General features: G+C 35.4%; 1 protein-coding gene across 1 annotated transcript in view; it reads right to left on the reverse strand.

The window, feature by feature from the left end:
* LOC128990431 (nucleolar transcription factor 1-like) overlaps positions 1-21,079 on the reverse strand; it is a 158,479-nt gene that overhangs the window by 69,187 nt on the left and 68,213 nt on the right. The window contains exons 11-12 of the mRNA XM_054412793.1: positions 14,120-14,254; positions 786-856 (exon numbers count right to left, since the gene is read on the reverse strand). Of these exons, the coding sequence (XP_054268768.1) occupies positions 786-856; positions 14,120-14,254 (206 nt within the window). The remainder of the gene's footprint in view (positions 1-785; positions 857-14,119; positions 14,255-21,079) is intronic.

Here is a 21,079-nt window from a genome sequence, read left to right on the forward strand (position 1 = left end):
CCCGTCCACATAGACTAAGCGCCCGTGCGTGGATCGTTTACAGCAAAGCAAGGGGTGAGCCGGTACGGTACAAAGGTGAACTGTACTGATAAAATTTAGTGGCAGTGACCAGGATCCGAACCCACGACATTGCTGCCTTGGGCCCGAAGTCCGCGTGACGCTACCGACTGAGCCACCGACTCACCATTATTTGCCCCGACTCATGGGTTGATTTGTCCATACAAATAACATTATTGTGTTCACTAGTGACACCGGTAAGTATGCTAGGTGTGGGTGGACTCTTTCATTATTGCGCTCATGTTCACTCATCCCGTTACGCGCAGAATAAGCGTACTACTAGTAGTCAAAATTACAGGTCTATGGAGCCTGCATACACCGTGTCCCAAAAAGAATGAATCAATATACAGCCTAATATACGTGTTACTATGGGCGTAGACAAGTCAATTAAGGCTCATTTTATAAAAAATCATCTTTAAATATTTTTAGTGCCCTTCAATATAGTTATTAGCTGTTCCATAGTGGTTATTGGTAAGTTTGAATTTTCCTAACATGCAATTGCAATATGGAGATGTAGTTGAGAGCACAATGTATTGAATGGTTTATAAAAACAAAATATGTGGAGCGTTTTTTTGGTTTTTTTTTTGTCTGGGGGTTTGTTAAAGATTACGTGTGTCTTTGATTTGTTTATAAGGATAAGAGAAATCAAATTTTCTTTACAATCCCCTCCACATATACAATATGTCAGTAAATGTTGCCAAGATGGATTACAACTTAATTTTACTTACACTGGAGGCTTTTTCGGCTCATTTTTCCAGAGTTCCTCGCCATCTTGTACAGGTCCTTCTGCTGCAGCAGCCTTCAACACAAAACATGTACATTAGTAAATAAAATCTCTTGGACATCTTTTTCAGATAAAAAAGTTTCTTTGTCAACGTTTTGTCGACTGTCTTCTTCTTCTCTACAACAACAACCTTTGTTCCTAATGTGGAATGGCATACTCAGAACATTATTGAGTTTTAAGTATGGATGGACCTAATGGTGTGCAATGCATCGAAATTTTGATTTGATTCAACATTCATCGAAATCCCGATGCATCGGAAAACCCAGACATAGATTACGTCCTGGTGAATATATAAAACTAATTTAGGCCTCTAAAATGAGTATTAGATTGGGATATGTTAATTATCGATGCCACTGATACTTCGATATTGGGATCGGTATCAAGAATCGAATGCCAAAAGTTTATTCCGATACCGACAGGGAAAGATATTTTACTTTAACATTTATTTATATTATAGCTATAAGTTTTGTAATCACAGCTAACAACTTTAGTAGCTAACTTAGAACTAGCTCAAAACAGGTACGGTGCCTTAGTTTAGCTTCAGCTGGTCTCTATGCAGAATATGATATCGCACAACACAATCTAAATTTCAAGATGTCAGACAGACAGTCACACTCAGACAACTGGCGCGCGAATGTCCTGCCAAGAAGAAATTATGCTAAACAATTTCTGTATCAATAAGTTAGACCTTAAGATGTATTTTTTTTTTTTAATACAAAATAACTAATCTAAACACGTTGCAATGTTCAGTTTCATCCCTGCATTACACATCATTATTAAAATTAGATTTAATTTCAACATCGTCTTAGGGTTAGGCTTGTCTTATATTGCCCCATAAAGGAGATCCATATTTTATCTGTACTATCTACCTAGTTAAAGAGTTAAGTGAAGTTTTAAGTGCTACTATAAACATAGTGTATGGATTAAAAAATATCATACGCACAGTCCATGTTGATTTTTTAATATCTTATCTTATCTTACTAATATTATTAATGTGAAAGTTTTTGTTGTTTGTTTGTTTGTTTGTGTGTATGAAGTTCAATCACGCATAAACCACTGGACGGATTGGGCTGAAATTTGGCATGATGATAGCTCACATTCCCGATTAACATATAGGCATATTCTTATATCAAAAATCCTTTCGGGCTCCGCCCCAGTGGCTCTGGAGTTCCCCATGTTAACCTTATGAGTATTCATATTTAGAGGGAATTAAAGAATTTAGTCAGCTGTTTCAACTAAAAAAGTTGGTTCTATGATATGGAAAAGCATTACAAAGTTATAAGATTTACCAACAGGGTGCAGCACTATATTTTTTTTTTGCATTTATTTATGAAAACAGCTAATTTGGACCAAGCAGCAACAAAAAACTGTGATTCGCAATGAGAACTGTCAAAGTAGGATTGTTTACAGTTAGCCTATGTTTATGTTTTTCCTTTCATGAATAATTTTTGATATTTTGCGAATTGTTGATAATTTATTTTTCTCTATTGTTTAGGTGAAGTGGTAGAACATTATGGCTATGGTAGATGTGTAATACTATAGAATATTGTAAATTTAAAAAAGCAAATGTTATCAAACTGTGTCCTCCCTTATTGCAAACGCAAAGCTTGAGTATAACTGCAATAAGCATTTTATACTTATATTCCAACCCCGTACGAAGGACGGGTACTCTGCTAGTCTATATATAAAGACAAAAGTACCCATGAACTTTTGAAAAAACTACAAATCACACCCCGATAAACCATATACTTAAAATGTTCGTCATGACGAGAAACCTTGCGTAAAACTATCCATTATGTCATAAATTGCCCTTTAAGGTTGTAATTCCTTTCTAAAGAGAACTTTTCATATACCTAATGTTAAAAATACCTCAGCTGTACTTATTTGTTTGTTATTCTTTCAATGTATTACCTTATTAAAATCAGGTGTGATTATTTGTTTCTTTTACTGTATTTTGTTTATTTCAGGTTAACTTAACCGATTAATAGTTTTATTAATACCTTGAAGTCAAACGGGGTGAAGCCCGTGGGTTACAGCTAGTTTAAATAAATCATATATATTAAAACGTGACAGGGTTTTTTTTACGATTCTGAATTAACCACTTGACGGATTTTTATGATTTTTGTGTAGAAAGAAAGATAATTTTGAGAACTAGGGAATGTCGAAGCCATACTTTTAGTTTAAGGTTTCAGTTTCTTATAAATTAAGTTTTAAATTTTAAAAAGTCTAGCAGCCGACGCTAACATTCTAATTTAGCTTTTGGTATAATACCATTTGCTTAACTTAACAGCTGTAAACATTCAGTGTTTTTGACACAAATTCAGCATTTGGATGAAAATGAAATGACATACGTTGGGTTGACTTATTTATACTATGTGTAATACTATAATCATTGATACGTTCATTTATTCGGTAAAGAGGCTGAGAGATTATTTAAATATACATTGTAAAACCTCCCGCAAAACTATCCATCATTTCATAAATTGTCCTTTAAGGTCGTAATTCCTTTCTAAAAAGAACTTTTCAATTTTCATATACCTAATGTTAAGAGTGGGTCCCAGTAAAACAAAATCCCGAAATGGCCGAAATTGGCACACTAGCGCGCGTGGAGTGGAGCGGACATTTGTTGAACTACGTGCGTGGCAGTCTCCTCGACGTCACAGGCATGTATCGATCGATAAGTGACTCACGGCGCGGGCGCGGTGTTGCCGAACCCTCGCCAGGCGCTAAGCAATGTAAGGCAACGCCGCATTAGCACTGGCGATGAACGAACTGTGTCAGTGGACTCGACTCGACGGCGATTCAACCCTGCTCCTGCTCGGAGTGACAGAGTGCACTTAAGTCACTTCCATCGCTTATTTACTTAGAACACTCGTTTTTGCTCACTGCTCTTCGTTGTTAGTGGGTTTATCTAGGGTGGTTATTTAGCCTGTTACAATTTTATATAATAGAGAATGCTATGGGAAAATAATCAGCTTTGAAACAAAAGTTTTGAAGTGGAACAAGGATCATACAACATTTTCTAAAGCAATAATTGAAATTTCTTATTAAAACCCTATAGTTTATCATGTTTTCGGATAGAACATGCAATTTAAAAACTTTTTTATTCGTGATATTTATTCCATAAACCCACTAGTTTAGGAGATACAGCCTGTGAAAAAATGACTTCCGGTCTACTTTTTGTATCATGCAGCTCCTAAACGAGAAAGTTTAGCGCAAAAATGCGAAGAGTAAAAAAGTGTTGTACGAAAGAAAAATAGTGGAACAATGCTCATGAAAAATAAGCAAAAACAGGGTGAATAATATTTAATTAAATTGATCTGTTATATGTACATGGTGTAACATTATCAATCCTGAGATTACTCAAAAATGAAACAAGTTAAGTAATTACATTAATGAATGGTGAATCGGATCCAACACATGTTAGAAACATTAGTTGAAGATCAAGTTTTCTAAATAACTTACCAACATAAATACTGTTCAACTTTACAATCATGGTGGATGGCATATGCCTAACCAAAACCAACACTTGACAAACATACAATTTGTGAAACACTTACACTAGGCTTGTAGAACATCACAAAATGAAGTTATTTGCAATCTGTTTAATGCATAAGTTACAGATTTTTGTGATAAGTTACCGATGACGTTAATTGTGATAGTTGTGATACTAGATACAGTGATGGAACACTGCTTAACATATAATAACAATGCAAATATTTATTTTTTAGTTATTTGAGCAATTTTTTTTGTAGTTGAACAATTTAAGGGGGGAAGATGAATTAATCTCAATAATTATAATAACATTAGCAATGTTAATTAATTCATCTACATTCAAATACCGGTATCCTCCTCAACTCCCAGAAAATCAATTCAACAACTTGAGGCCTAAACATAATCATAGTATCAAAAGTATTTATTGCAACCATTGCAACTGTCCGCTCCTCTTTAACCGATTGAAAACAAATTATCAACAACCACAGATAGTTCAGTGCTAAGGTAAGGAATTCACAGCCTGGAGGTCCTGGGTTCAAGACCCGCTTACTTACTTACTCCTGTGGCCATTGGAAACCTAGGTGGTTTTTGGCCTCGCCAACCATGTGCCTCCAAGCTCTTCTATCCTCTGCCAGCTCCAAGTCTGCTCCCATTCCTCTCAAGTCCTATACCTCTAGGTATACCTCTGAGTACCATCTTTACCATCTCTCTCTCACTTCTACGGTTAATATGGCCCATCCATCTCAACCTCCTACTCTTAACTATTCCCACAATATCTGGTTCACCATATAATTCTTTTAACTCTATATTTTTCCTTATCCTCCATGCATTTCCTTCTTTTACTGGTCCAAAAATTCTTCTCAAAATTTTGTTTTCAAAAGTAATAAGGCGTTTCTGGGATTTTTTGGTAAAAGACCAGGTTTCTGACCCGTATAGCAATACAGGTTGCACTATAGTTTTATACATTCTTATTTTAGTGGTTTTTGATAGCAGTTTGCCTTTGAATAATTTTATTAAACTCCAGTATGATCTTTCTGCTGCTGAGTCTGCTCTGAATTTCTATTTCTTCTCTATTATTGTTTGTGATCATCACTCCCAAATACTTATACTAGTTTTCTGGAACCTATAGTTTAATACTTCTAAGTGGTCTTCCTCGTCATCTTGCCTACTTATTTTCATGTAGTTGGTTTTGTTTTCATTTATTTGTAAACCCACTTTTCTTGCTTCTTTAATTAGTACTTCTGTTAGCACTGGTCTTGGTCTTATCAGCCCCCGGTTGGTTCCAGGCGGTCTCAGCTATAACGAAGTTGTTAAGTCAAAACCATCGAGTGTTGTGAAAAAGCAGAGCAAATGTGTGGTGTCAAGTGTTGAGGGTGATCCATCAGTGTTAGAGTTAGATTCCTGTTTAGATGATAGTTCTCCTTTAATTTTAAACTGATTCATTCTGACAATGACCTTGTACCTGCTAAATTAAGTAACTTAGATAATTCTTTGCACAAAACAAATTCACTGGCTCAAAATAACGAACTAAAAGGTTTATGTAATCAATCTTTTTATTCAACTAACTGTGATTTAATAATGCATTACAATTGTCAAGGTTTAAATTTAACAAAAATTTCAGCTCTCAATTTATTTTTATCTGCGGCCAATTTGAATATTAAAGCTATATCTTTTAATGAACATTGGTTAGATCATAATTCAGCCTCTCTGTTAAATACAATAAATAATTTTAAATTGGCTAGTTCTTATATAAGAGAAAGTGGCTGTAGGGGCGGATCCTGCATATTAGTGGATAAGAACTGTAAATATGTAACAATAACAGTTTTCCAATTTAAATGAAGACTTTATTTTTGAATGTTCTGCTATTAAACTTGTGGATTTTAATTCAATTTTAATTTCTATTTATACAGTACCAAATTTCAACATAAGTTAACATTTTTTAGATAGACTTGAAATTCTCTTTTTGATAATACAGAAAAAATTCAAAAAAAATACTGTTTTTGTAACTGGAGATTTTAACATAGACATTTTAACGAATGACACATTCACAAGTAGATTTAAAGAAATTGTCGAATGTAATGGTTTTTGTTTTCAATTTGAGGAGCCAACTAGAATAACAAATACTTCATTTACTTGTTTGGATAATTTTATCACACCCAAAACGTTTAGTTGCCATTACAGGTTAAACACTGAGTTAGGTCTTTCTGATCACAATGCTATATTTATAAACCTCCCTAAGCTAGCCAAGTGTAAAACCATCAAGAATACTTCTAGTTCTTTTAAGAAAAGAATCATCTCTGATAGAAATACAGATGAATTTTGCAAATATCTACAGAGCACTAATAATAATTTTGTATTTAACCCCGCTTTAAACCCCAATGAAAATTACAATAGTTTTTTGAGAAATTTTTTATTATCTTTCAATCATATATTTCCTGTTAAATCACTAAAAAAGAATGCTAAAACTAATAAATCTACTCTGAATTGGGTGACCCAAGGTATAAGAATTTCCAGTAAGAGGAAACGAGAATTGCACTTGGAAGCCAAGTTTAGTAGAAGAAACCAAGAGTTTTTATCCTATGTAAAGCAATACAAAAAAATATTTAATAAAGTTGTAAAAAAATCAAAAATTATCTCAAATAATAACCTAATTAGAAAATCTGAAAACAAGTCTAAGGCAGCTTGGCAAATTGTTAACAATGAACTGGGTTTAAACCGTACTCAGAGATACAAAATTATTTTAAAAGATGATACAAACCAAACCACTGTTGATAATCCTGATGATGTAGCTAAGCTTTTTAACAGTTTTTTCTGTAATACAGTTATTAATCTGAATGTAAAAAAGGCTTCTGTCAATGGTGTTCATTCGTCTGTAAAATCATACTGCAGTGATGGTGGGGTTACATTGTGCAATCTTAGCCCCACTAATAAAGATGAAATAAAAAAGATCATCCTTTCTCTAAAGAACAAAATTTCAGTAGGCTGGGACGAAATCCCAATTAAATTGATCAAATCTGCTGCTGACATTATCTCCGCACCCTTATCTCTTATTATAAATCAGTGTTTAGAGAATGGTATTTTTCCGGATCAACTCAAGTACTCCCAAATTTCTCCCGTTTTTAAGAAAGGTTCAAAATCAGATATTAATAACTACCGTCCAGTATCAATATTAAGTAATTTTTCTAAAATATTTGAAAAAGTAATAAGCTATAGACTAGTTAATTATTTTGAAAGTAATAATTTATTTTACAATAAACAATTTGGTTTCCGAAGAAACTTAAGCACAGTTTCTGCTCTTACTCAGTTTGTTAATGAGATTGCAGAGGCCTTGGACAGGTCTCAGGCCACAGCAGGTGTTTTCTGTGACCTGTCTAAGGCTTTTGATTGTGTGGATCACTCACTCCTGTTGCTAAAACTTATTGATTATGGGATTGGGGGAAGTTGCTTTTCTTTAATACAATCTTACCTTTCTGAAAGAAAACAAAGAACTTTAATTTTAGAAGATAACAAGAAACATTATTCACCATGGGAAATTATATCCACAGGTGTTCCCCAAGGCTCAGTATTGGGCCCACTTTTTTTTCTTATTTACATTAATGATCTTCCAAAAGCTATTAATAAAGAACTAATTCTTTTTGCCGATGACACTACTGCTTTGATCAAAAATAATAATACAGCTGAAATGTTTTCTTCTCTGCAAAGTGTGGTAAAGGACATGGAGCAATGGTTTTTAGAAAATGGGTTAGAACTTAATGTTGGAAAAACAAATATTATTAAATTTTCTACTAGACACAAAAATATGGAAAACTGTTCCTTTAATTTAGTTGAAGCTCATAAATTCTTAGGGGTTTACGTAGATGACGCAGTTAAATGGGATTCACATTTGAATTATTTACGTAACAAAATTAGGTCGATATCATCTTTATTCATACATTTAAGGGACTGTGTTTCTATTGAGACACTTAAAGTAGTTTATCATGCTTATGTGGAGTCAGTGTTAAGATATGGCATAATTTTATGGGGTCAAGCTACTGGTATTAAAACTTTATTCAGGTTACAAAAACGTATTATTCGTATTATTACCAACTCTCATCCACGCAGTTCTTGTAAGAAACATTTTCAAAATTTAAGAATTCATACATTAACGGGGTTGTATATTCTAGAATTATTAAACTACATACATTCAGTTAAAAATGAGCTACCAGAAACAATACATTTTAATCACAGGTATGAAACCCGAAATGAAAATATATTTAGACTCCCCAGACACCGTTTGACCCTATATGAAAAATCTCCATTGTACGCTGGGCTGAGATTGTACAATGTGCTTCCGCCATGCTATAAGTCATTAAGCAAAACCAAATTTAAAGATACAATAGATAATTTTCTTATTGACAAGGCTTTTTACTTAATTGAAGATTTTTACAGAACTACAATTTAGAAATTTTTTTTTTTTTTAAGTGTTTAATTTTAAGTTAAAAGTTTTAATGTTAAATATTTTATGTATGGATTTAATTTTGACAATGCACCTATTCTAAATGTTATGACATGTATGGAATGTTTTGTGCAAATAAAGTCTATGTCTATGTCTATGTCACTTTGAGATTACAGTAAAACGCCGATTATCCGAACGCCGATTAACCGAATCGCCAATTATCCGAATCGGCTCCAAGCTTAATATTAAAAATTAAAACTAAGTGCAAAAATTTGACCGACTGCCGCGTAGACACAATGACGTCGCCACCCCGCGCGGCGGTGTAGTGAATTGACATCGAGACAGCGTTTAGATGCGCAGAATGTACAGCGCATGCACCTGCAGCCACTCCCCCTACCCAATGACACGCGAACTATCGATTTTTGGCGGATTTTAGGTCAGTTAGCTCCTCCCTCTTCTATTGTGCGGATCGCTGATTTTTTATAGAGTTGTGAGATTGTCAAACTTGTGATCTTCATTACTGTATGGTTACGTGTGTTAAATAACCAAGTAAAATGAGTGCAAAACGAAAACGTGTTGTCCTATCGCTAAAGAACAAAGTGGAAATAATCAACCAACTAAAAAAAGGAGTGGCGGGAAAGGTATTGGCGGAGAGATTTGGTGTCGGGGCGGCTACGATTACTGACATAAAAAATAACAGTGAAAAGATTTTAAGTTTTGTGACTACGTTGGAAAGTGATGATGGATGTTCGTCACGAAAAGTGATGAAAAAGGCTAAAGATGAACAGCTGGAAAATGCAGTTTTTACTTGGTTTTTGCAACAAAGATCTATTGGACAACCGATTTCAGGACCTATTTTGTGTGAAAAGGCGCGAATGTTCAGTGAAAAAATGGTTGTAGCTGATTTTAAGGCAAGCACGGGATGGATACGCAATTTCAAGAATCGGCACGGCATTCGAGAATTGGATATTGCCGGTGAAAAACTTTCTGCTGATAGTGAAGCTGCTAATAAATTTATGGAGACATTTAAAAAAGAAACAGAAATGTACGACCCTGATCTTGTGTATAATGCTGACAAGACTGGTTTGAATTGGAAAGCTTTGCCAAGAAAAACCCTAGCATCTAAAAGAGAACAAAGTGCTCCCGGACACAAAGTCAGTAAAGATCGCGTCACTATAATGGTCTGGGCTAACTCTACTGGTACCCATCGCCTTCTTTTATTATTGATCGGCAAAGCAAAGAAGCCACGGGCTTTTAAGAACGTAGCCAACTTACCAGTGACTTACACCAACCAGAAGAATGCTTGGATGGAGAGCACTATTTTTTTGGAGTGGTACGACAAAACCTTTATTCCTCAAGTGAAAAAATTTAAACAAGAAACAGGAAAAAAGGGAAAGGTTCTACTTATCATGGACAATGCGCCAACGCATCCTTCACTAGATCTTCTCGTGAGAGAAAAGGGGAGATTTAAGTGTCTCTTTTTACCTCCTAACGTGACAAGTCTGCTCCAGCCCATGGATCAGGGTGTGATTGAGTGCACAAAACGTCTTTACAGACAACAGATGCTTCGTAAATTGCTCCTAGCTGAAGAGAACGACGAGGAACAAGTTTTGGATTCGTACAAAAAAATAAACTTAAAAGACTGTTGCTACATGATTGCAGACTCCTGGAACATGGTTAAAAGTGTTTCACTTAAACGGGCGTGGAACAAAATAAACGGTACGTCGACAAAAGAGCAACTCGAGTTTGAAAAGCAAGCTAAAGAACGAGAACTAACTGCTGAAGCTGCTGGCGTTGATGAAGACGAACCGGAATTGCCGTCAGTTGGGGAGTTAGTAAACATGGCTAAGGAGATTGCGGGTTGTTCGGAGTGTGATGTCGATGATATGGAAGAGTGGTTGGAATGTGATAGGAACGATCAAGGATACCAGATAATGACTGATGATGAAATCGCTGTGAGTGTCATGGATGAACAGGACAATGGAGATGAAAGCAATGAGACCGGGGGAGACGAAGATGCAGGAGACGAAAGTGTACCATCACATAGTGAGGCGTTCACGTGCTTTGACAACGCCCTCAAATGGATGGAGCGGCAACCAGAGTGCGTGATTTAGCTGCGCGGAAACGAGCTACAAGGTCACGGCAACTTACGCTGATCGAGATGTACAAGTAAGCGTTGTAAAAGAACTTTTTGTAAAGAACTTTATATTGTACTGTAGTTTTGTTTTTATAAATATCAGCATTTGTTTCTCTACTTGTACTTAAATTCAATTTAACATCTCTATTATGTCTTAGTTATCCACTCAATAAAGTTCATTCGTTGTGTAACACTTTCTTTTTCTTTATTACCATTCTGTGTCTGATTATCCGAATTTTTGATTATCCGAATCGACCCCGGTCCCAATTAATTCGGATAATTGGCGTTTTACTGTATTTTTGTTTTCAGCTACAATGGCTACATCATCTGCGAATGCTAGAAGGTTTATTTTATCAGTAAGTCTTGCCCCTCCTTCACTATTTCTTGTTTTCTTGAGAGCTTCTTCTAGTGCTATATTGAATAATAATGGCGATAGACCATCACCTTGTCTCACTCCGGTATTTATATTAAATGTATCTGTATATTCTTTCCCTATTTTTACTTTCCCTTTGGATTTGTTTATACACATTTTTTCCAACTGAATTTTATTAGGTAATCCATACTTTTTCATCATCTTCCACAGTTTATGTCTGTTTATTGAGTCGTAAGCTTTGCTAAAATCAACAAACATTACATATATATCTTTGTTGTATTCCCAATACTTTGAGGTTATTTGTTTTAGAATAAATATTTAGTCTGTTGTTGATCTCCCTTTCATAAAACCTGCTTGGTGGTCTCCAAGTCTGTTTAAGATAAGTTTAGATAGTATTTTGTATTTTGTATTTATAAGGGACTAGCTGTAACCCGCGGGCTTTGCCCCGTTTAACTTCTTCATTTTCAAGATTATCTCGTTCGCATGGCTCAATCACGTCCTGGTTGAAGTTTGTTCGCTACGCTCACTTGCCTTCAGGTTAGCTCGTTCGCTACGCTAACTCGCCTCCAGGTTGAAGTTCGTTCGCTACGCTCACTCACCTTTTGGTTGCAAATTAGCTGTTGTCATAAATGTAAAAGAAATAATAGTGCTGCACCCTGTTGGTAATCCTTGTAACTTTAATGCTATTGAACATCACAGAACATAACCAACTTGTTTAATTGAAACAGCTGTTAAGATTCAATAATTCCATTTCACATGGGAAACTCCAGAGCCACTGGGGCGGAGCCCGAAAGGATTTTTGAAATAAAAATATGCCTATATGTTAATCGGGAATGTGAGCTATCACCATGCCAAATTTCAGCCCAATCCGACCAGTATTTTTCACGTTCACTTGTCACAAACATACATCCATACATCTAAACTTTCTCATTCATAATATTAGTAGGATATACCTCTATAATTTTTGCATTCTAGTTTGTCCCCTTTTTTGTGCAGTGGGACTATTACTGCTTCAGTCCACTCTTTTGGCATTTTCTCGCTTTTCCATACTTGTAGAATCAGTTTGTGTAGATGGATGAAAAGTTCTTCGGTTCCATTTTTCATTAATTCTATTGGGATCGCATCTTCACCAGGAGCTTTGCCATTTTTGAATGTTTTTAAAACGTCCTTTATTTCTTGTATTGTGGGCTTCAAGACCCGCTTGGGAAGATAATTTTGATTCTAGTTTTTTCTCAAAATTTGTTTTTATGAACTATTTAATCAAAATGCTCAACTGATATATATGCATTTCACACAAAATCGTTATCATTTCGTGTTTAGGATATGCCCATGGGATGGCTGGTCCTATGTGAAAACAATTTTCAACTTGTTGCAAAGTCAATTTTAAAATTATTGTCAAAACAGTTTTTAAATTGTTGTAAAACTGTTGCAATATGGTTGTAAAACAATTTTTGAAATATTTTAAATTTTGCCGGTTGTCAACTATACTCATATTAATAATATTTAAATAGATTCAATACTAGGGCCTATAATCCTTATATATAATTCTGTAAGACAAAATCTTTACCAGAAAATTTTGGACGTCTGGTAAGTCGCAGAAAAGTGGGAGGGGTCTTAAATTAAAGATCTTGACCCCAGGGACTCGGGAAAAATAGCAGAGTTTCCATAAAGTTACCAGAAAACGTGATATAACGTAAAATGTTCTCCATAAGAATAGCATTAGAAGCCATTTTCTGCTAATTTTGTTTACTTTATACAGCTGATCGTGATTTATCATCAAGCCAGTACGCAATGTTAACATTTGGATTATACTTATTTGCCAGTAAGTCCAGCAATGTACTATATAAAACCAGGGATAACGTTACCTATAATAATTAAGACTTTTTAGTTACGTTATATAGAATATGGAAATATATAATTTTACCGTGAAACTTTTCAAACTTGTGTTTAACAAGAAATAACCACATTGAATAAATAATTAACGAGCTACCTTAATAAACCAGTATTTATTCACAACCAATTATATGTTTGCTGCCTTTATAGTGTGGCCTTGCTTCAGCAGAGTTAAATCTATGTAGTGATTCGAATGATTTATTGAAAATAACATCAACAAAGACAAACAACAAACTGTTTTTTACACAAAAGATATGGCATATATACAGGGATATCTATTCTGACACATAGATAATATATTTCTTTGTTTGTTTAAATATTAGAATAATTTGTTTTATATTATTGAGCATTTTGGGGACTTATGTCCCTACACGCCACTAGTACTATATTAATTTGGTCTCTTCCTTATTCTAGATTTAGGGTTTTACAGTAGTGAGACAAAAATCCGAACCAATTGGTAGGTAGTTCACATTACTGATTTGTTCGGATTTTCAAACATAGCCTAGAAATGCCTAATAGACACATAATTAAACCTTCAGTAATAAAAATAACAGTTCTAGGATACAGTGAATGAAATAAAAACAATGAGTTTTGTGCTTAGGTATTTTTGTTACATTACTGTAATTCGTTTCTTGAAAAAATATGTAAACTTTGACTTTATACATTGGAATCGAACAAAACACAGACTGGCTCGGCACATTCACTCATTTCCCTGCCAGGCGCTGACTCTTTGGCCCGTGAAATTGTAAAACATCTGTTGTCTCCGTGCTAATTTCCAATATTTTCAAACCCTCAGGAGCAGTTAAGATTTTTGACGTTTCAGATTTTTGACGTTTGGATTTTCGACTCTCTACTTTATCTGATATCACTGCAAGTACAAGAATTGAAGGGTACACTGTTCAAACTTCATACCATGGGAATGGTTAAACAGCACCATCTACTTACCTTTTTAGCAACTTTCTGTCGCACTTTAGCTATTCTCTTCTTTTTAGGCTGTAGTTTGGCTACCTCTTCAATTCTTTTCGCCTCAGGAAGTGTGTCTAGGTAGTTTGCCATCTCTAACTTGTAATGTTCATGCATCTACAAAACAAACAAACCTTATTGCTTCAGCTAAGACTATAAATCCCTTTTTAGTTTAAGGGTATCATTTGGCTTTATAATCTATAAGTATTAAGTATAAAAGAGGATGTTTGTATATTTGTTTGGCAGTGATAAACTCAGACACCGCTGAACCGATTGCCACAAAACTTGGTACATACGTGTAGAATTTCCTGGAATAGGTTTATACACCATCAATTTCGTGATCCGTCCAATCGGCTCCGCCCCAGTGTCTCTGGAGTTTCCCATGTTAACCTTATGAGAAATGGAATTAATGAATCTTAACAGCTGTTTCAATTAAACAAGTTGGTTCTGTTCTATGATGTTCAATAGCATTAAAGTTACAAGGATTACCAACAGGGTGCAGCACTATTATTTCTTTTACATTTATGACAACAGCTAATTTGCAACCAAAAGGTGAGTGAGCATAGCGAACGAACTTCAACCTGGAGGCGAGTTAGCGTAGCGAACGAGCTAACCTTAAGGCAAGTGAGCGCAGCGAACGAACTCCTACCTAAAGCCGCGGTCACACTAGGCTGTTTAGTAACCGCTTCTAACCAGCCGCTGGTAATATTGCTGAATATTGCCAGCAAGCAGCCTAGTCTGACCCAGAACCAGCGGCCGGTGAATGCCAGCGCGATAGTGTTTACTAGCCACAATCAGAAGTTGAACAGGTTTAACTTTTGAGTGCTGCCTACCCTCCGCTGGCAGTCACGTGATCTCAACGATCACATAAGGCCAATAGATGGAGCATGTTGGCCGCGACGTGAAGCCAGTATTTTTCACTAATCTACAACAAGATGGCGGCTGCCGGCTGTGATGACCCCTACTAGCGAGCGCAAATTAGTTAATATCAATGATATTCGTGACAATACGCCTTTGTGATATAAATATATCTATTACTAACACAATGACCTTCAAAATACGCTTTTAATTTTTTTTCTAGCGTTTACCGTTTCTTAGAAAAAGTTAGTTTACATAATTAACAACAAAAACTTTTTGGGCGTTACAAAAATTCTGAAAACCTACAAATTAATTAATAATATATGTATCTATATTGTATTAAAGTTTGATAAAGTTCTGACGTCTGGTTTACAGCGTATGAAGTTTCAAAGTCACATGATATTTTTTGAAACTCTTAAAACAACACTCTTTTATATTCTGACTATCATATACATTTTTATTATAGAGCAAAAAATATTCATTTTTAGACAAATAGATAGAATAAAACGATGAACAGATGAATGTACACCATGTTTATCTGAGTAGATAAGAGACCCGTCTGTTTATACCGTTTATTCTAATGTTTACTGCGACACGCACACACCCTCGTGGCGAGCGCGAGCTTAAGCCTAATGTCCTTGATCGTCGCCAGTTGATTACGGTCTTACAGTGGTCAATGTTGCTGTGAGTTGTGTTATGGTTAAATATTTTATTTTATCATAGTTTTCAATGTTTTATTCTTAACTCTAGCATGCCTACTTCGTGTGTTGCCTACGGGTGTTTCAACAAAGGGAAAATAGAGGGGATTACTTATCACTCGTGAGTATATTTGACTTTACTATTATATGAAGTTGTATAATATTACATAGAATGGCTGAATGAAAATTGAGGCTGAATTCACGATAAGTATGGTTAAGTTAGATGTCTTACTGACATTTTTTAAAACTTTAATGGTGATTTTTCATTTGCTGCTCTAGTGTGTTCACTGTTTTTAATTTATGGATAGCAGTGTTTTTCTGAAAATAGCATAAAGTTGTCACGATAATGAATATGCAAAATGAACAGAACAATCTTTATCTTTAAACTAAAAAAAGGGCTCTAACATGTATACTTCCATATCTGTTATTGGTGTTCCATTTACAAACTGCTCGAGATTATAATTTAGTAACACCACTTTCAAATCACCCTGTGATTGTTTTAAACGATACCCTGATGTCTGGCACTTTTACTAACCCACACTCTTGTTTACAATAATTCTGTTAATTCTTTGGTAACATAATTGATTGAAGCATTCTCACCATATTAAAGAATCTGCCATTTTAGTAGCGCAACATCACGTTTTTTTTTTTCTCTTCCAGATTTCCGAAAGATTACGATACTAAACAAAAATGGATAAACGCAATCAAAAGGAAAGATTGGCAGCCGAAATCGCATAGCAGGGTATGCTCTGAACATTTTCGGGAAGAAGACATTGACCGTACTTCACTGTGTTATGTGCGTATTCGAGAAGGGGCAGTACCTGCAATTTTTAAAGCTTTTCCGGAGGAGACGCAGGTAAAAGAACGTCGTCCTTTAAAAAGGAAATATGTGCCTGAAGCAAGTACAAGTACATCTGGTACCAGTTTCTCACCAACCAAGAAATTAAAAAAGCAGCTAGAATTGACCAGGTCAAGACTCTTAGATAGCAAAAAAAAAGTAAAGACATTGCAGCAGAGTAAGAGAAGGTTGATTAAAAGGGTGGCAAATCTGGAAGCCATACTAGAGTCTTTAAAAAGTAAACAAAACTTTTCATCAGATGACTGTTCATTCTTAATGTCGCTTTCTAAAAATTCCGAATGCTTAATTAAAAGAGCTATTGGAAAGACACAAAATCCTCATTTGAAGAAAGTTTATGATGACAGACTTAAATCTTTCGCAATTACATTGCACTTTCTGTCCCCAAAAGCCTACTTGTTTGTTAGAAAAACGTTTAACACGGCTTTACCCCACCCCAAAACTCTAGGACGTTGGTATTCGAGTGTTAACGCCGATCCTGGATTTTCTAAGGAGGTATTCAGAGCGCTAAAAGAGCATGCTAGTAATGCACCCAAACAGCCAGTTTGCTCGTTGATCTTTGACTGTATGGCCATCAGGAAAAAGTTGGAATGGGATGGCAACCGGTTCCATGGTACCGTAAACGTTGGTGACACAGATATTGATGTTGACACAGCCCCAGTTGCTGCAGAAGCACTCGTTTTTCACTTGGTCGCCATTAACTCTTCTTGGAAAGTACCACTTGGGCACTTTTTTGTCGCATCGACAAAAGGCGAACAGCTCAGTGGCTTGGTAAAACAATGCCTTTGCCTTCTACACGAAACAGGAATCAAAGTTGCTTCGTTGACTTGCGATGGAACGGGGTGCAATATAACGATGGCCAACAAATTAGGATGTTCTTTTGAAGCTAATAATTTAATGCATTGCTTCCCCCACCCTAACACGGAAGAATGTGTCTATTTTTTCCCTGATCCTTCCCACATGCTCAAGTTGGTGAGGAATACTCTTGGCGATTATAAAGTTTTGTTTGATAATGAAAATCGGCGTATTGAATGGCAGCATATTCAGAAGCTACATGACCTCCAGCAAAAAGAAGGACTTTGCCTCGGGAACAAGATCACAACAAGTCATGTTATGTATGCCAAACAAAAGATGAAAACAAAATTGGCTGCACAACTTCTAAGTGCATCTGTCGCTGACTCACTGGAATACCTATTTGTAAATAAAGTCGAAGGGTTCGAAAATTGTTCTGGTACGATTGAATTCTTAAGGACGTTCGATATGCTATTTGACATTTTGAATTCTAGAAACATTGCAGCTAAATACAGTAAACAAGCGCTCTACCCAGGGAATTATAAGAAACACTGTAACTTCCTTCTTAAGGCAAAAGAGTACATTTCAAACCTAAAGTATGGAACCACTCAAGCAATAGTTTCGTCACCAAGAAGAACTGGATTTCTCGGCTTTATAACTTGCATAACAAGTACTCTGGCAATGTATAGTGAATATGTCGAGTCTGTTGAAGGTAAAACTCCCTTGCTAAATTATTTGCCACTTTACAAATTGAGTCAAGACCACTTAGAACGTCTTTTTGGGTACGTGCGATCTCGTGGCGGCCATAATAATAATCCTTCATCAAGAGAGTTCACAGGATCATTCAAACGAATCCTGCTGCACAGAGAACTACAGGAATCAAATACTGGGAATGCTCTTATTTTAAATAGGACGTACATTCTTCCTCTGACAAAGAAGAGGAATGAAGTAGTAGAGATAAATTGCTCAACTCCTGGATGGAGGTCTCTAGAAGATTGTGATATAAGCAATGAAGATGAAAGCGATGAAGTTTTTCTAACTCTTGTGGGAAACACTTCAAATGTGCATGTCGACATCGTTGAATACATTGGAGGCTTTGTCGTTAGATCATTAAGAAAGGAAATTATGTGCAAGAGTTGTATCGATCTACTGCTGGCAAATGCGACAAACAAACTTAGTTTGATTCATGCCAAAGACAGAGGTGGACTGCTGCAGCCCTCCGAAGGGGTAGTGAAACTTTGTTTGATAGCAGACACTGTTGTTAAATACCACATTCAAAGGGGAGACATTAGCAGTGTAAAAAACCTTGTTGAAGTAATGTTAGTTTCAGTTATGAGAAAGTGTGTTGAGGTGAATTTTTTCCCCGGAGAACATTGTTTTGAACAGGAGCCAGAACAAAATCACATCATTCTTTTGATGAAGGCAATATGTAAGAAATATTTCAAAGTGAGGTTGCATCATTATTCAAAAACACTAAGCGACACCTTACATAAGGCGAAAATAAGACGGCATCTATTGAAAACAGTCACATTTATGGGCCAGTAAAAGAAGTAATCTTGTATGTCAATCTATGTTCCTCTATGTCTTATTGATCTCATGTGATCGTTGGTCTCATTCTATGTAGTTGTATATTATAATTTGTTGTTACGTGCTTAAGTGTTTTAGTCTATTTTGTTTTATTTCCATGATTTTTATTCAGTGTAATTTTATATTCATGCCAGAATATGTCAAACTGTTTGAGAAGGTTATTATTCAATTTTATAAAAGTAACATCAAACTGTTTATTGATTTATTGTTAATTCTCAATATTTTCTATTACAATTTATCTCTTCCGTACCGCGGTTACTAGGTATGTTACTTTCCATTACTTTGTTTCACAAACGTAGTTGTTTTTCTTCTTTGAGCTATTGTAATTCAGATAGTGCCTTAACATAATGTACAATTTTATGACTCATTACCAACCAATTTTGTAGCTGTGATTTTATGATTTCCGTATTAAACCCAGTTCAAAATCAATTTGTTCTTTTCAGTTAGACAATAATCGCCTTACTGAGTGCACATCTTTGCAAGTTCGTTTATTAATTCAGTGGTAAAAAACTGTTAGGTACTAATAAAGAGTATTCGGATCGTTTATTTCAAAGAATACTTTAATGAATTTCTATATCATATAAAATCAAATCTAGCGTATAAGGCATATTTTGAATTCCAGGGCATAATCCTAGTGTTTTGGTTTGAAGTAATCTGATTTCTATAAAATATTATTCATAAGTATGAGTATTTTTACACAAGTGTTTTCAGTGCAAACAGTTATGATATAATTTCCACTAATAGCTATTAATGTTTAATCATTGTACGCACAATGCCAAATGTTATAACCACAGTAGTATCATAATTGTGGATTCTAGTAGGCCTGCCCGAAGCGACACGAAGCGCCGCGGCGGGTATCGAGTATGGTATAACCAAAATTACAACCAAACTATAGCAGCAAAAAATTTAAAAAAATATTATCAAAAAAATTCAAATCTTTAGCTACAAAATCCACCGTTTCATAACTTACCTGACCAAAAAATAAAAATAGTAGCCGACGAACTATTTCATGTCATATCTCAAAACTCTTTTAAAAGTTTAGACTTTATATGAATATTTAAAATAGAAAATACTAACTTTTAAGCTTTTATTTAAAACCAATAGTGTCACAGACTTATTGACTTCACTCATACGAAGTTTCAACCATATAACTCAAGTCTAAGTAGGCTAAATGTCGAGTTATTTTGAAGCGGAACATTGAGTTTTCGTGCCGTTTTTATCGACATCTAGCGCTTCTTTCCTACAACAAGATGGCGGACCTGGCTTCACCTGCTTCAATGTTAGTTAGATAGGCGTGCTCCATCTATTGGTCTTATGTGATCGTTGCGTGATCTCCTCGCTGGCACTAGCCAGCCAATGTGAACCCCTAGTAGCTAACAAGCGGCTGGTTAATTAACACGTATATAGTTTGTTTTGCAGTTTTGGTTTCGTTTACTGTTTTTCCTATTTATTTTTGTGATTAACAGTGAATATAGTTGACAGCAACAAGTGGACAGGTAAAGACATAATTACATTCCTAGATATATTTCGAAATTATCCTTGCCTGTGGGACCCTTCGACTGCAGACTACATCAACAGAAATGCCAAAACTAAGCTTACAAGGAGTTACTGGAAAAACTTGAAGAACAAGGACTTAAAGCAGCATTGAAGAAAAAAAAAAAAGTTTACGCGATACGTATCGAAATGAAGTTTATAAAAAATACCAAAGAAGAGTGGTGTCAATAGATGATATGGTGAAAACACATACACAACATAATGTTTTCAAGTCATAAGGAGCAACTGTACTAGCGGCTAGTAGTTGTATAATGTGAACCCTTCAGATCCAGCTGGCTGCTGGTGATATTACCAGCGGCTGGTTAGCAGCTAAACAGCCTAGTGTGACCGCGACTTAAAGGTGAGTGAGCGTAGCGAACAAGCTCCAACCTAAAGGTGAGTGAGCGTAGCGAACGAACTTCAACCAGGACGTGATTGAGCCATGCAAACGAGATCATCTTGAAAATTAAGAAGTTAAACGGGGCAAAGCCCGCGGGTTACAGCTAGTTTAATTTAAAAAGTTAAGAGAGACAAATATTTCACCTGAATGAAACCTCAGGCAGTAAAAAGACACAAAAATATATTTTAGTAATACTGAGAACAATTCCTACTGTTATA

Source organism: Macrosteles quadrilineatus, unplaced genomic scaffold, assembly GCF_028750875.1.
Source record: "Macrosteles quadrilineatus isolate MER2022 unplaced genomic scaffold, UCM_ALF_1.0 Scaffold_3__2_contigs__length_128488019, whole genome shotgun sequence".
Classification (NCBI taxonomy): domain Eukaryota; kingdom Metazoa; phylum Arthropoda; class Insecta; order Hemiptera; family Cicadellidae; genus Macrosteles; species Macrosteles quadrilineatus.